At 35.5% G+C, this 18,632-nt stretch overlaps 1 protein-coding gene across 1 annotated transcript; it reads left to right on the forward strand.

Moving 5' to 3' along the window:
* The first annotated feature begins 12,494 nt into the window (after positions 1-12,494).
* On the forward strand, positions 12,495-17,850 carry LOC140233730 (ileal sodium/bile acid cotransporter-like). The gene is made up of 4 exons (XM_072313830.1): positions 12,495-12,683; positions 14,076-14,269; positions 14,937-15,141; positions 17,338-17,850. The coding sequence occupies exons 1-4, from the start codon at positions 12,495-12,497 to the stop codon at positions 17,848-17,850; spliced, it is 1,101 nt and encodes a 366-aa protein (XP_072169931.1).
* The last annotated feature ends 782 nt before the right edge of the window (positions 17,851-18,632 follow it).

An 18,632-nucleotide genomic window follows, 5' to 3' on the forward strand; every position in this document is an offset into this window, starting at 1 on the left:
TGAAAAAACTCATTTTGTCAGCAATTAGTGTTCATGTATATCCATTTATATGTATGGTACCATTAATGTATATGATATATGTTTATGTATCTGCATGAGCAATGATATAATGCAGGAACCAATAAAATCAAATCAAATCAAATCAAATCAAATCAAGTATAAAAATAAAACAATATAATTTTGCCCTGGAGTTTATCGCGATCAGCTGTACCTACCCGGTGGCCCGAACTGAAATAGGATGTTTACACCGCGTAAGAGGAAACCTGTGTGTTCTCTTGTTCTACTAAGGTAAGATACTACATAACTTTGAATAAAATTCATTAAATACTGATAAATGATCATTTCTTCTTCGAAATTAGCAAGCTTGCCAAAATAACATGATTTTCGGGCGTGAAATAAGTTAGCGTTTGTAATTCCTACAAGACCGGTTAACAAGAAGAAAAAAAAAATGGTGCGTTATCAGATCCGAGACACACAAATTTCTTAAACGTAGATGTCCGTTAATCCCAAAATGAAAACGGGTTTGTTTAGCCGAACGTTAGTAGCGTTATTCCGTAACCCGATGGTTCGACGGAACGCACCTTTTTTTTTTCATTTTTCTGATTAAGGAATCTATTTAAGTTTCGAACTTACGAACCCTAGGAATAACGAATATGTTTAATTTTCGGATTATACAGGAAAATTGGTAGTAACGAACCCCCGTAATTATGAACTTGTTTTCAATTTCGGATTAACGAATATTCAAATAAAAGAACCTTATTCTAACCTTTTATCTTTTTTTTTTCAATTTTACTCTATTTGCAAACAGTTTATACGCACATTTTTTTCCTTCAAAGTAGAAATTTTTAATCGGGTGCTGTTCGTTATTCCGAAGGTTCGCTATTCCGAAGGTTCGTTATTCCGAAGGGTCGTTAATCCGAAACACGCAAATTCCCTATACCTACAGGTTCGTTAATCCGAAAATGAAAAGGGTTCGTTAATCCGAAAATTTGTGGCGTTATTCCGAAGGTTCGTCACTCCGAAGATTTGTTAATCCGAAAATGAAATTTGGAACAATGAACCTTCGGAATAACGAATCTTAGGAATAAAGAGCCTTCGGAATAACGAACCTTCGGAATAACGTGCTGTAACCGATTAATCTCTGAATGAATAAAATCTAATGCAGTGGCGTATCGGGGGGGGGGGGGCAATGGAGGCAACAACAAACAAACAACCTCGCCCGGACGGGGGGAGGGAGAATGGATGGGGAGGGAGGGTGCAGAAAACCAAAATAAACAAGATAAAAACAAAACATGATGACGCGGACAAAATGACAATGTTTATTGTGTTCACACAAGAATTCCATGTTTTGTAAGCTGATATACAAACATTTTCGGCTCGCTCGCTGCGCTCGCTCGCCAAAATTTCGATAAAAAAAGAAGATAAGAGCAAAATGATGATGTCGCGGACAAAATGACAATGTCTATTGTGTTCACACATGTCATTTTATATTACGCAGGCAACACGGAGCAGCCGCTGCAATTTCATTCCTTCTGAAGCGATCGCCGATTGGATCAAAAGAGGGCGCCAACGGTTTCGAACATGGGGGGGGGGGGGGATGCGGAAAAAAAAACCCAAATCAAACAAGATAAGAACAAAACGTAATGATGACGAGGAAATATACAAATTTCTGCTCACTCGCTCGTACTAATTTAGAGTATTTTTCAAGTCCTAAGTTTGTTGGTATAAATCATTATCTATAAGGCCCTCACTATATCTTGATTAGAATTGCAAGACTTAATAAGCAAAAAAAAAAAAAAAAAAAAAAAAAAAATTCCATGTTTTGTAAGCTGAAATACAAAAAAAAAAGGAAATCTATTCGCTCGCTGCGCTCTCTCGTCAAATATTTATCCAAAAGAAAATATGAACAAAACGTGATGACGATGCGGAAATATACTAATTTTGGCTCACTCGCGCGTACTAATTTAGAGTATTTTTTCAAGTCCTCACTTTGTTGGTATAAATCGTTATCTATAAGGCCGTCACTCTATAAGATTTAATAAGTAAAAAATGAAAAGAATTCCATGTTTTGTAAGCTGAAATACAAAAATTTATCCAAAAAAAAAAACAGAGATTAGAACAAAACGTGATGATGACCCGTAAAATATGACAATGTCTATTGTCTTCACACTTGTCATTTTATATTTAGCAGGCAAACTGTTACACGGAGCAGCGGCTGCAATTGGTTTCGTTCTACAGCGATCGCCGATTGGATCAAAAGAGGGTGTGTGTGTGTGTGTGCGTGTGTGTGTGTTTGTTGTTTGAACTCTTTGAACTCTACTTCTACTCAGTTCAGTAATAAAAAAGGAACATGTCATAACCCGAATATAAAAAAGGTACAATCTGATTACGAACTGCAATAGATCAGGAACCTGCTGTGCCAACCCAAAGACCACAGCTGACACAATATAGTGTGATGCATCGAGCCATCAGAGAAATTCTACCCATTCCTTTGTTCGACTTTTTCTAAAGGTTAGAATTCATCTTTCATCATCTTTCAATCCAATTGAATGATGATTTCTTTAATATCAAATCATACTTTTCTCAAATTAGAAAGCATGTCAGGAAAGCATATTCTGACAGCAATAAACCGATATACTCTATGGAAAACAGGAGCGTTAAGGTTAATATTTTGTTTGATGTTTGACCCGCCACTTCCCTGGTGACCAAAGGTTTATAAGTCGATGCAATACCGATGGCGTTGTATAATAATGATTCTGGCAGGGCTGAGATTTGCTCTAGTCCCCAAAACAAATTCAACCAAAATAATCAACATGTATGCTGGACAAGTGCTGAAAAGTTGAACCTCTCCTTTAAGCACAGCAATGATGGTTTTGGTAAGATTGCCAAGTAGCCTAGGATCCACTTCAGAAAGATGGTTCCAGGTCGTAAGCATTGCAATAGTTTGAAGTTCCCATGGTAACAATTGTCCATACGCACAGCTGATTGGTTACTAATGGTAGGGACATCTAATAAAGTTATCGTGGGTATCAATATAATATGTAAGAGGTCTTCCAAAGCTCCTATTCATTAACTTTTTACCAGGCCACTTTTGTTATAAACCAAGACAAGAAGTTGTAATGAATACGAATTTGTATGTTTTTAGTCTAACATTTTGAAAAAATTAAATTTTTCTAGAAAGGCTGTAAAGTGTGTCGATTATCCCTCACTCGTGGCCTCAGAATTCGTCTAGACTTCAGCCACTCACTTGATGACGTCAATATGTGTACGATACTTTCCACAGGCGTAAATAGACGAATAAAAGAGTGCGTGCATGTGTGCGATGTTTGAACTCTTTGAACTCTACTTCTACTCAGTTTAGTAATAAAAAAAAAAAGATCCATGTCATAACCCGAATATAAAATAATATGGTACAATCTAATTACGAGCTGCAACGACAGTGCTAACACAATGTGATGTACTTACAACTCCATCAAGTCATAAGCTGAGAAATTCAATCCTCTCTTTTGTTCAACTTTTTAAAGGTAAGTTTCATCTTGCATCATCTTTCAATCCAATATCAATTAAAGATCATATATATTATATCACTTTTCTCTCATATCAAATAGAAAACATGTCAAAATAGCCGCGTGCTTGTTACCAGAAGTGAAATGACATGATAAATAATGATCTACGTGAGTTCTCTGAAGGTGCCCCGAGGGTGTATGTAAAGGACAAAAATCCATGACAAGAGAGACGCCAGATATTAAAGGAAAAGGGCAGTATTGGTGAAGATGAGAATTGGGCCTTTAACTTTTTGCGAGATACCGAGAAAACACTTATGAAATAGTACAGAGCATACTATTTTAAAAGGAATTCAAAGTTTATTTGATGAAAATCGGGTTTGGAATAACTGAAACATCCAAAAACAAAGTTTTAAAAAAAAAGCGATCGTAATAAAAGGTGGGTCCCATACTTTATTAGAATCGCTCTGTTTTTGGATATTTCAGCCATTTCAATACCAATTTTCATCAAATAAACGTTGAATTCCTCATGGAATTACATGTTTTTTCATACGAGGTTTCTCATTATCTCACAAAAAATGCTAAAAACCTGAAATTAGGTCTCGACCAAAACTATACGATCGCTTTAAACACAGCCTTCATTTTTTACCTTGGTAAAACGTCTCTCAGCTTTAAAGTGAATAGCAGCAACGCAAATTCGTATTACAACACTTGAAATCAATCTTGTCAGTCTTGTGAGACACTGTGCGATGATGGGCAAACAGCTTACTTTCCCTTTATCTGTACTTATCTCTTGAGATATATTATATTCATTTGTATTTTTTTTTCTTTTATCTTCTTGTCACAGTTCAGTACCTGGTAAATAATTTGAAATCGCGTTAATGGATAATACTACACTGAAATTTAAACACGCAAGTTAACTTAAGGACCGTTTTAAGTAAAAAATAGAAATTCTATTTAAGCCTTCCTATTATGCGTCCAATAAGATATGAAGAGTTTGTTTGCAAAAACCGATAAGTACGGTCTCCGTCATAGAGTACAAAATAATACATTTAAATGATATATTGATCACTACATATAAAGGTACATTTTTGAAGTTATGGTCAGTCGAACCAGAAATTTTCTTATTATTCTCTTTATTTTTCTTGACCTTTAATCGCAAATATCTCCATTTGGCAAAAATGGACTTATCGGTTTTTGCGAACAAACTCTTCATATAATCATAAATCCTGAAACTATGAGAAGCAATACTGTGCACGATTAGATGCCGAGTGGCTTAGATTAAAAAAAAAAAAGAATACCACTAATGCTAAAGTGACCAGAGCCGATCTATACAGTTGTTATACATCGCCTCTATAAAGTTGTTGAGTAAATAAGACTAAACAGCAAAAAAAAAAAAAAAAAAAAAACATTCACTGCAATAAGGCGAACATATACTTCCCTTAACATAGGCTTATGTCCCAGACAAGTCGACGGAATGTATCATCTTCATGACAAACTAGATGTAGTATTATTCTCTTTATATTAATTGTCCACATGTTTTATTTTTCATACATGACGTCAGAAATGTTGTAGTCTTCTCATCTAGCAATTGCTGCGTCAAAATCTTTGAAACTTCATAAACTTTTGAAAGAACTGTAAGATTTTTCTCAAAATTCACTGCTATGTTTTGCTATAAATGTTGCTGCACTCACTCAATTCACATATATATTTTGATTTTATATCCCTTTGGTGGAATTTTATTTTATCGTATTTTGATTTAGTTTCAGTTTAGTTTAGTCTATTCTAGTTTAGTTTAGTTTAGTTTAGTTTGGTTTAGTTTAGTTTAAACATTTCAAAAAATCGCGCCCCCTTACGTTGATAGGATCAAATTGGTAATTATATTCTTCAAGAGAAATTATTGATAATAATGGCGTTGGTGGAGCCTTCAAGCTCTGTTATGTGTATGTCCTTCCTATTGAGGCTTCTCTGGTATGCAGTATGATTTCGGAGGAAATGCTACGGGTGTGACAGTGACCTTAGTCACCGAGTCGACTCTGCCGTCTACAACAACGCCAAACATTACCGGTAATGGTACCACTATTGGTCCTCCGAACATTCCGAATGGTGGCGTGAATCTCAGCGGCTGGTGTCACAGATTTTGGCCACTTCCGCTCTGGTGATGGCGATGCTGTCCATGGGCGTGACCATTGATTTTAAGGACATTAAAGAAACGGTTTGTTGACATAATATATTTTATTAATTTATTTTGTTGATTGGAAGCGACATCGCGTTCTCATTTCTGGCTTCTTCAGGACTGGCAGCTATGCTATGTATACATATGTCACAATTTTTAAGGAAAGATCAAGCCTGAAGAAGTTTTAAAGTCTGGCGTACCACCACTAACTTAAAAAGTACCTGTAAATTAATAACCATATTTTCAAATGAGGATGCTAATAGAACGCTTTTAAATTTTCGAAGGTAAGAAGATTTTTTTTTCTGCTTTTAAAAGATGATAATGACATCTGCATTTCAAGACGAAGCAACTTTTTTAATCAGACAAGAGAAGGACGATTATGAAAGATCTCATTTCCCTGACGTCGGACGATAAATCTGAAAGCTTGACATTAAAGCTGCTGTCTAGTTTCATTCCATTTCATTTAATTTCATCTTACTTCCACTATTTACAAAACTTGCCGAGTAAAAAAAAAAAAGAAAGAACAATACCAAACAACATGGCAATCAAATGCAATACAGAGTGTAAGAGAAAGAAGCAAAGACCATTGACTTGTCAACGCTTCACCCTAGTAACAGGTAACAATTATAGCAAAAACAAAATAAAACAAAACACACACACACACACACACACACACACACACAAATATTCAAATGCAAACCGGCACCAATAATAAGGGGTTTTATTGCTGAAATGCACAATTGCATTTATATATTTATGTATAATTTCACAATACACTATTTATGTTTTCTCTGGAATGAAAACGTAGAAACACGTGCGTAATGTCATGTGGCAGACTATTCTACATCGTAGGGCCGAAATATGTTATTGTGGATGGCGAAAACTATTGTAAAACCTACACTTATACTTATTCCTGTACTTATACTTATGCTTATACTTATACTTATACTTTTACTTATATTTATATTTATACTTATACTTCTATTTATACTTATACTTATACAACAGTTTCCAGAGCCGCCGCCTTAGGGATGATGCCTCTAAATCTTTTTATCTACAGCCGGATGTGGACCAGTGAGTCAGCGGTGATTCCAGACCTTGATATTTTTACAACCCTCATCACTATTTTGATCCGGTTTCCTTCGGAATATTCTTGAACTGGTGGAAGAAGGAATGGACGACTTGGATTTCACATGTAAGTCAGAGGGTATATGTCTAGACTTCTTAAACAAAATACGTGATTCTATAGCACACTATCAAGTAGAATTTGGATCCAATGCAAAAAAGAATTGTACGTACTCTCACCTAAGTTTATGTCCGTTGATAAACTACATCGCGCAATTTACTACATTAAAGATCATCAAATATCACATACGGGACACCTTTATAACCTTGAAAGGGCGATACTCGTCCTATTCTACCTACGGAAAAACATCAGAGAGAGAGATGGACAGAGAGATGGAGAGAGAGAGAGAAAGCAAAGTTTCATTAGAAACTGTACGAGAAAATGAAACTATTTCTTAATATTGACAAGACATGGCAGTGTTATTGTTTTCTAAGACTTTAAATCAGCAAGCTTTTCAGAAATGAAGAACCTTTGAAGAGTTGTTTTATGTAGAGCTGCATTTTCAAATTTAAGTAAATCACTTTATGTTTTGTCCCTTTTTAATTTAGACATGAAAAATCTTGGGTGTAATGAAAAGTTTGATAAATGATATATAACCGAGGTAAAATTGTTCATGGTAGAAATTTCCGGAGGCACAAGCATACCACACATGAAAACACCAGACATAAGAATGTAGGAAACACAACATAAGTGTTGGGGATGAAGATGTGACCATTAGAACATTTGTATTCTAACTTACCTATGATAGCATGAGAGTAGAACAGTAAAGAACAAGTAACCAAAAAAAAAAAAGGATACAGTCCAAGTCCTTTTGACGAAAACATAATCATCAAAAGGCTACTAAAGATCCTGCTATAGACGCATTGACTAATACATGTACTAACGGAAGAAACGATCGTTTCCTCATTTACATCAGATATCCTTGAGTTTAATGGTCCTTACAAGCATCTCGTCCATTTCCGTCGCCATACTTCTGAATCCCTCTTTCTACAAAGCTGGATGGGGACTGTGGTTTGTGTTCCATCCTTCTTCCCGCCCTGGGCTTCGCCATAGGCTACGGGTTCGCCCTCTTGCTCCGGCAGCCTCACGCCAAGTGCCGTGCTATCGCCTTCCAGACTGGCTCGCAGAACGTTGGACTTGGTTGGACCTTAACCGTTCTCTCCTTCGCCGATTCGCCTCTCTTCCTTGATATGCTTATCTACCCGATTCTCTACACATTTTTCATCTATATCGAACCCCTTATACTGGTCGGGTTGTACAGATGCGTTGTATATAATATGCGGGGAGGCAAACATCGAAATAGTTCGAGTCGAGTCCAACGGCTTGGAGACCAATGGCACTGAAGTGAAGAGCGACATTGGTGACTCAGTTTACAGTCAGGAGGTAGACACAGAAGTTCGAACCAAGCCAAAATAAATCAGATGGAAAATAACATATTCACCTCAACACAACTGTGCGTTATACTCCAGAATAAAATCTAGAATAACAATTGTAAAAAGGAATTCCCGAGAGTGGTGTAAACCGTTTGATATTGCATAAAAACGTAAGAATTGACAAATACAAACATAAGAGGATTATTATTACCATTGTTATTATTATTATTATTATTATTATTATTATTATTATTATTATTTATCTTATCATATATATTCATATTATTATATATATATTCATATTATTATATATATATTTCATTTCAAACAAAAAGTTTTATCACTAATTGTTACTTATCCTCAATTCCAATTGGTCATTGTTTTAATCGTAGGAAACACAAGGTAATTTTATCATTCATATTATGTGGTCGTTTTGGTCCTCGCCCTGATACCACCGAGTCTGACCTAACACTCAGTCAGATAAAGATGGAGAATTGAATTAATCTTAAAGGAGAACTTTGGATCATTTTCGAATTTTTACATAATTTATGAACAACTATAAATTGGTTACACCGGGTACAGAGTTTCAGAATTCATAGTGTTTGGGATGAGGAATAGGAGTGTTTTCAAAATGTGTAACAAATCACATTGAACAAGGATGATGACATGGAAGCCTCACAACAAGAATGCATGAGCAGGGTCTTAAAGGAAACAGAACAAAAGAAGAAGGTATGCATAAATTCTACACAGGTGAACTTGTTTTGCATGTGATATTGCAATGGAATTACATTGCTACATTTCTGATATGTATGTGATGTTCCTATGTCATCGTCTTTGTTCAGTGTAATTTGTTTTAGGTTTTCAGAGTATTGATTTCTGTGCTCAATGTCCACAATAGATTTCACAAGTTTATAAGATACATGGAGCTGTTGATTTATGTACTACAGTATGTGAAATTATGAAAATCGTATGAAATGCCCCTTTAACCTTATTGTTACTTTGTTTCCTGAGAAACATGTTTGTAAAGGTATAGTAGGTTCAGCATTTGTTCTATTTCATATATACAGAGATACCTCTTTTGTTTGTATTTGTCAATTTTCACGCTTTCATGTAAGATCAAATGGTTTACACCACTTTGAGCTTTGAGTTAGATTTACTTCAACAATTATATTTCGAAGTATCGTTTGTACTGATCATAAAGTTGACTTTTTCTAGTGGAAATTAAATAACTGAAATATTCTTTCCTATTGCTAATGACTTCTTGTGTCTTCTGAAATGTCTTGGTTTCTTCTTCTTCTTCTTCTTCTATTTTGTATCAGCCGTGTGTAGATCCCTGAATTTTGTTTTGATTTCTCAGGTTTGTATTGTTTGACCATATACACCCTGATATAGCTTTATTTACAGGTATTATTTTTTTTTTTCATTTTCATTATTCAGAAAATTAATTTATAATATTCTGAAACACACGTATTTCGTACATGTAGATTTTAAAAATAACAAAAAAAAAATAACAATTGTTCGATAATCCAAACACCTGTGGCGTTAATCCGACCGTCCCTATTACGAAGACTTGTTTCATTCAGAAGATATGTAATTCTGAAAAAGAAATAAGGTTGGTAATTCCGAAGGTCCATTAATGCAAAAACGAAAAAACCTTCGTAATTTCAAAGGTCATCGATAGTATTCACCTTCTCATCATATTAAATACGACAGTTGTGACTCCATTCTTTTGAACCTCCTTGGTTTTGTATAAACTCGAGGGTTGAAAATAGAGTAAAATCTGAAATCTCACTTAAAGATAAATCTTGAATTTAATGAAATTGATTTATGCTTTCATTTTTAAATTACCTCCAACAAAATTGTACACTATTCAGCTATTGCTCATGTCAACGTTAGTTTTGTCTGATATGTAGTTTTTGAACTATTAAGGATCAAATGTGGGAAATGTTTTTTTTTTTGTAACACCTAGTATATCCATATATATATATATATATATATATATATATATATACACACACATATATATTATATGTGTGTGTGTGTGCGTGTGTGAGTGTGTGTGTTTTTGTGTGTCTGTTTGTTTTTCTTTTTGTGGAAATTAAATCTGCTTACACCATGAACTCTATACCCATCAAATTCGATTAGATCCATATATCCCCAATATAATTTTGACCTTTGGTTGATCACGATCCCTCCGTTGTACCAACCCAAGCGGCCAGAGCGGAAACCAGAGTGTGCTACAACAAGCGAGAGGAGACATATATCTCGTCTTTTCTCCTGTTATTACAGGTAAGATACATCGTACACCACATTTCAATCTTAGTTAAGGAAGATTGATAACTAATTAAATAACTCATGCATCAAAATTACCAAATGTGCAAAGCTAACACGCTTTTATTGCATGTAACACGGAGAGAAATGACTTGGTAAATACTGATATACATAAAGGTTCCTATTGGTGAACAACGGTGAATGTAAGTTAGAGTAAATAGCCATGATCATAGAAACGACAGATAACGCAGTCGTTAGGCTTTACCTTCGTAAAAATAATGTACCTGCAAAATATAGCAATACTTATTCGGATTACAACACTTTAAATCAATCTTGTCAATTTTGTCAGAAATTGTGGGATGGTAAACAAGTTTTACTTATCTCTTGCACTAATATTATATTCAATTACGATATTTCTGTTATAGTCCCTGTTTTTTGCAGTCGCGGAGATGAGGATCATTATATTCCAATATACTATAAATGTAATTTTGCACTTGTGATGCTGAATGGCTTATGATGATGATGACAATAATAATAATAATAATAATAATAATAATAATAATAATAATATATATATATATATATATATATATCCTAGCAATTATCGTGAAGAGGATTTCGTGTGTGAATTCTCTACATGAAAGGAAAAACTAATATTACGTGTACGTCATTGCCAAGAAGGATTGGACTAAGGAGTCATCTAAATATCACAACATCAACTGTGAAGAATTAAGCACAATCTGCAGTAGGAGGAGTAGGGTTTGTGATAAGCATGGAAGGTACCAAAATGATAAAGGAGGTCACTCCAGTGTCCCAGAGAATCCCGAAGGCAACATTCGATGGAAACCCCAGACTCTCTGTATTCGCTGCAGGCCCTATTATACAGCATCGAGCATGCTGAGAAGTTCCAGGAGGAATTGTGCAGGGCCGTAACTGCTACTCCCGCACACAACATCCTGTTAGGACTGGGAAATTTCAATGCTCACCTAAAGTCACCTTGGTAAGGAGAACAAGGAGGACACTTCATAGTGCTACCACAACCATTCCAACAGAAGTGGTTGCCTGCTAAGGGCTACTTTGCTAGAGGCCAAACTGGAGGTATCAAACCTAAGATTATAGGGAGATGTGGACCTATACCTGTCTGACATGCATCTTTCCAAATCCTAGATTGACTTCATTCTTGTATTAAGGAAGAAATGGAGGAACAGTGTAATGAACACCGAAGCATATGAGTTCTTCAACTTACTGGGAAACGACCACAGACTTATCATGGCTGAGTTCAGGATTAAGTCTGAGTAAAGTCAAGGCCCAGCCCGCACGAGTTGTGTATGACTGGGAAGCTTTAAAGTAAGACACTGAACTACAGAGGCAATACAGTGTGGAAGTGAAGAATAGTAATTATGTGCTTTGTGCAAGGAAAATGACACCATCGAAAGCGTGACAGACAGTGTGTTGCAGATAAAAGTGGGAACTTTATCTCTGACATAACAGGACCGTGAGACCAAAAAAAAAAAAAAAAAAAGAAGGAAAATAAGAATAGGAAAAATGAAACAGATTCGGGATATAAAGATAACCTGATGATTGCAAGAAACAGGCTGCATTTTGAAATGCGGTGTAACCGCTGAATGCTAACTTATCTCAATGAAAGCCTACAAGGCAAATGATGAGGCATAGGCCTAAAGTACGAATGAAGCTTAATGCTCATTGCTCAATTCTAGTCGTCAAGCTGGGATAGCCAAAAGTGCCGACTTTTTGACACATCATGAGAAGAAATTGTATGGAAACGAATCTGACTGAGAGGAAATCAAGGTAAAGGGAGGTGGACTAAACATTCAATCCACAATATTGTGTATTTGCACAAAATTTACACAAATTCCGTCCTTGTCTATGATGTTGAGTTGTTAAATTTGCCATCTTATTGATTAGGAAAAGGTAAGGCTGCTTTGATGTTTAGTACTGTGTCTCTGTGTATTAAAACTCTTCCTATTTTATAGGTGAACACTGCTTAGGATATAACATTGCTGCGTCTTCCCTCGTATACAATAATGGATGTCACCGAGCAGACTTTACCGTCTACAACAACGCCAGACATTACCACTAATGGCACCAACATGGGTCCTCCCAGCGGTGGCGTAAATCTAACCTTGGCATCACAGATCTTAAGCACCATTTCACTGGTGCTGCTGATGCTGTCAATGGGTGTGGCCATCAATTTCAAAGACATTAAAGAAACGGTTTGTAGACTCTATTACGTGTATAATAGGCACTTCCATAATTTTTATTTTTCGGGGAGGAGGTTCCATTGAATGATAATTACTTTAATTTTCTTAATACGTCAGAAACGGAGAAAGTAACATGCAGGATGTTTTTTAGGCAGTCCTACTACCTGCAAATATGATGTCATCAGTGGATATGAATGTAGTTCCCACATAATAACTTATTTCGTGTGGTTTCCACAAGGGTCTACTCGATCGATCAGCCCAGATCCTTGCATGCTTTACATCAATGATTTCTCCAGCTCGTCAAATCTAAAATCCTCCTAGAGACTATAAACAATTAATCTTAATTGATCTAAGACCAATATGCAAATTAGGTTATCTCTGAGCAAAAAAAAAAAAAAAAAAAAAAAAAATAGTTATCAACAGCAATGAAATATATCCCTTCCGGGGCACATCAAAATTAATCGTGATAGCTGACTGGGAATTGACTTTTCTATCGCCTTTTACATTGATAATGGCTTCTTATGGAAATACCACATACACTTCTTTACAAACCGAAAGATATTTTCCCAAGTAACAGTCTTCAAACATCGTACGGTATTTTATGCAAATAACAAAAGTGTTTCTTTGTACTTTAGGGTTCAGTCAGATTGAGCTTCAGTTTCAGAAGCCGCGGAAACTCGGGGACCGGTTGAGTGTGGGGATGGCTTCAAAGCCGGCACTTTAAAGAAAGAAAAAAAAAAACTCTCAGAAATCGAGAAAAACGGAAAAAGAAAAAAAAAAACATTACCAATAACATCGGTAATTTTGACATTATCTTTTTGTGTTTGTAATCTATGATAAGATGTAGAAGTATTAATGAAAATAAAGTATAAAGTAAACATGACACATTTTGCCTTCCCATTTCCGTCTGGAATTTTTCTAGATTTATTAAATGTCCTTGTTCTCATGGATTTTGTTTCCTGTTATATAGTTTAAGAAACGAGTTAAACTTTAGGAGCCGACTAGTACTTACAAGAATTGCTTTTAGCCAGTCCCGTCATTTTCACACCTCATGGACCTAACCATTATTTGAAGAAGAAACTGAAAGATGACCAAGTTATCTGATTCTCTCATATCATCGCATTTTCTTTGTAGCAACACGTTCTTATATTTTGATCTGTTTTCTCATGATTTTTTTTTTTTCAAGTGGTATGTATTGTATTTGGTTTATTAATAAAGAAAATAGGCAGGTGAAAAGCGATTACGATGGCCCTGACCTTTGACCATGCAGTGCGAACTTGGCATGAAGGAAAGTTACTGTGTCGTTTTCACATGGAAATATACTGTCTCGTTCTCATATACTGTCACTTGTATACGGTATCCTTTCTTCCATAAATCATGAGTCGATGTTCTTTTCTTGCGTAGTTTCGGCATCCCGCCGCATTTTTCATCGGCATGGCATCACAGTTTGTACTGCTGCCTCTCATCGGGTTCTGCCTCGGCCTGGCCTTGAAACTTGAAGCGGCCGGCGCCATATCGGTCCTCATACTGGCATGCTGCCCTGGTGGAACCAATTCTAATCTCTTTACATATTGGACAAAAGGAGACTTGTGCTTGAGGTAACATTTTCTCCTTGAAAGGGGGCTTTATGTGCACACGATAGTTAAAAAGTGTTTCTAAGGCGAACTTATCTCTAGATAGCCGTTTTTTTATGACATATTGTATTATTCGTTTAATTATTTATTCAATTTCACAAAGTAAACAGGGTAGTCACATTCAGATCCTACGGGCCTGCTTCTCATTAGTGATTCCTATTTCAAATATCAAATGCACTGCTTTGCAGTACGCCGCAAACTCGCATCGTATAGACAAGACCAAACAAAAAACCAAATAAAGAAACACAAATGAATACGTAAAAACATTACAGATGAGACATTGCAAAAACTATTTTTTATTGCTGCTGTGATTTTTTATCCGTCAAAATCTACCTTCCATACTTCTTTTTTTTTCTCATAACAATTAACCTTTTCGTATGACTGAAAGAAAGTAAAAAGTAAATGATCCCAACGACTTATCCTTGAAACAATAACTTCTAATAACGTAATGCTCTAAAAACGTTTATAAGGCAGGCGTAAGATCAGCTTTGCTAGTTTCATAGTAAATGAAGTCCGGGTAAAAGTTGTGTCAAAGAGTCATAAACGATGAAGAAGAATAAAATCTTTTCACATACACAAGTTTGTTTGTTTTTTTCTGCTCTCTCCATCTCTCTTCTTCACCATGTACCAGTGTATCCATGACAACAGTTTCCACGGCTGTCGCCATAGGGATGATGCCTCTAAATCTCTTTATCTACGCTCGGGTGTGGACCAGTGATTCATCTGTGATTCCTTTTCTGAACATCTTTACGACCCTCCTGACTATTCTCATCCCCGTTTCCTTCGGGGTATTCTTGAACTGGTGGAAGAAGGAATGGACGACTTGGATTATACGTGTGAGTCACGGTGGATTATTTTGATCAGCGTGTTGAGATACGTGAGAGTAAAGTAGGACCTTGTTATTGCCCAACATTTCTGTTGATTAACGGTAGTGTTTCTGTTAAGTTTAGCCAGAAATGTCAGAAAGACAAATACTAGGAACTGTATTTATTATTAATTTCAGAGATAACATTGTTATCTGTGTTTTCAATCCAATGTTTTACTTTCGGTTTGATATATAGATCTAGAAATAATAGATATGAGCAAATTATATGAAAAAGTATAAAATGAAACAATGAAATCATTGCTAAAAGAAATAAGGTGAGATTACGAGAAAAAAAAAACGAATCGTAAAATATATAGCAAAGGTACAAACAGGACACAGGATGTGTAGTTGATCGAAAAAAAAAATGGTATGTGTATAGAAAGCCAAAATATGCTTGTTATGTTGTACATACCGAGAGATATAATCAGTATTAACGATTCAAAAATGATAAATAGGACATAATTTTTGATAATGTCCTTGAAAAAATTATATTATACTTTGAATAACATAATACAGATGAAAAGGAGAACCATGTTAAAAAAAATCAAAACTATACTAATCAACATGTTTTATAATGTTTTAAAAGTCATTCTTAGATTCTACAGCAAATTTTACTTATATCCAAAATATTCCCCCCCCCCAAAAAAAAAAAGAGACTGGTATGACGTAAGGAGTATTTAGATTTGTCAGTTGAAAGCGACATCGATGAAAACGATTTGACGATCTGGAATCAAAATTGTGTATATCAGAATGAAAAAAATATGTATTATATTGAAATCCTCTAATTATAAAGTGTTTAATCATTAAAGAAAAATAGATATTGATACTCTTTACTCTTATTCTATACAAGTTTGAAAGCTTTGTTTTGAAGTAAGACATTTTTTTTAGTTTGGCAAGAATACGTATTTCCCCAGATCAAAGTACAGTGTGATGAAAGAGATATTATAAGCATTGCAAAGACCTAACAAAATTTAAATGAGTCAGTCATACTTCAGTCGATTTGAAAGTCCAATAAAACGAAAGATTCTTGTAGCAAACAAAATCAACATGATCATTCTACCTCAACTTACTATAAAGACTCAAGCTCTATAACATCTTTCAGGAGTAATTTAAAATCCTATTTGTTTAGCAGTGCATTTTGAAGACCAGTGCCTTTTGAAGACAGACTTTCATGTCTTTTTTTTCTTCTGCTTCTTCATCTTCTTCTATTACGATGATGTACTTGTAGCTTCAGTCTGTTTGCTCTGATGTACAATTGTAAAGCGCCTTGAGCATTTAATCAAAGTGGAGAACGGCGCTATAGAAATTGTATGTATTATTATTATTATTATTATTTGATACAACACCTATATTTACACATTCATAAACTTTCAAACGTGTTCAGAAATGTCCAAAATCATATTATATGTAATATATTGCACACATAGCGTTTTACTTATATTCAGTGAGTTTATTGCACTTAAACCAAGTACATACTACAGCACGATTTTTTTTTTCATTTAAAATTTCACTTGCATGAAGCGACGTACATCTGCATATGATATGAGATTTGAGGCAAGAGTTCACAATATCGTGTGTACAAATCAAAAACAGCAACCTTACTGTTATGTTACACCTCAGAAAATAATAATGTGTGAAATATTGGTGGGTGATCGGAATGTCTGCCATCAGGATGCCTGACAGAGTGGTCATAGTGTTATCATTTTGTCACTAATTGTGGCTGACTTTAGTAATGACGCGGGGTGGTCTGTCCATCAAGAGGTGAAATTTAGAAGGAACAGATACATTTTCAAACTCCAATGTTTGAAAACTTATGATTTTTTTTTTTTATTTAGTCAAAACAATATTAAAGTCACGCATAAAATATACACAATTTTGTTTTATATCGATGAAACTTTTTAGGTTTTCTGATGAAAGAAGTGAATGTAAAAATTGAATGTTTTGGTTGCCCTATGATTATTTACTGCATTGATTTTATTTATTCTACACTTTGTTTTTTGACTGATGCATGATAACAGACAAACCAATAAGAAATCAAATTAAAAAATATAAATATGTAGGAGGAATATCATTGTCAAAGGATTAGTAATCCCGCTGTTGAGACGGATCTGTTTGGTGAAAGAAACGATTTAGTATAGTCTTCCACCTTCTCTCACTCAAACACCAGGTATCCTTGAGTCTCGTGGTCATTACACTCATTGGGACGATTACCGTCGGTATACTTCTGAATCCTTATTTCTACAAAGCCGGGTGGGGATTATGGCTGTGCTCCATCATTCATCCAGCCCTGGGCTTCGCCATAGGCTACGGGCTCGCCCTCTTGCTCCGACAGCCTCACGCCAAGTGCCGTGCTATCGCCTTCGAGACCGGCTCGCAGAACGTGGGACTTGCCTGGACGCTGACCTTTCTCTCCTTCGCCGATTCGCGGCTCTTTCTAGATATGCTCCTCTACCCAGCGCTCTACCCAGTTTTCAGCCTCCTCGAGTTCATCGTAGTGGTCGGGCTGTACAGGTGTCTCGAAGGCAAAAGAGCGGAGGCTGATGACAACATCGAAATCGTTAAAGTCGAGGTCAAGAAATCGGATGACGAAAGCACCGAAACGAAGAACAAAACTGGTGACTTGATTTACGATCAGGAGATAGACACAAAAGTTGAAACCATGCCAGCTGAACTCACCTAGAAATAGGAATACATTCAATAACATTCCTCATTCTCAATACTGAAAATGTATTCCTGTGGGTACCTACAAACTCTGCGATGATATTTTGTGTATCTTACAGACCATAATCAAGAATATATGGTCTTGTTTTGCTTTAAAAATAACACTTAATTGTTACACAATGTTCGAATACAATCTATTTCCTCAATTTTTTTTCAAAGTTCACCAAAAAAAAAAAAGAAATGTTGATTAAGTCATGTGGTCGTTTGGGAGCTGCCTTGGTAGCTTTTAACTATCGCTCAGTAAGAGATTACATTAAGAAATGTATCATTGTTGACCTTGAATTATTTTCATATTGTTTCGGTAGAAGCTTGTTTGAAGGTTAAGCGTGTGTTCTTTATCGTCAAGAGAGAGTCACCTTTCTTGTGTATACATCGGTCAGTTTTAATGTTTTCAAGCACAGTGAAAAGGTTAATGCAATCCTGAGATTAATCCTGGCTGACTGGATTGACTAGTTGATTGATAGATTCCGGCAAGACTAAAGGTAAGTGGAAATAATATTCTGAATGAATGACTTTTTCTTAACGACATGTTGTACATTGTATCTACGTGTTTCATCATTCCACAATCACAAATAGTTTCGAAGCACATGCATCAATTTTTTACAGGTGAGCTTTTGTCGACACTTAGATACAGCACGTCAGTTGCGCTTGTATAAACAACAACGGCTTATAATTAATGGATCTGCCTTTACATCTTTGCCTTTGTAAATAATAACAATAATAGTGGCCTCATAGTGCGCT

Source organism: Diadema setosum, chromosome 10, assembly GCF_964275005.1.
Source record: "Diadema setosum chromosome 10, eeDiaSeto1, whole genome shotgun sequence".
Classification (NCBI taxonomy): domain Eukaryota; kingdom Metazoa; phylum Echinodermata; class Echinoidea; order Diadematoida; family Diadematidae; genus Diadema; species Diadema setosum.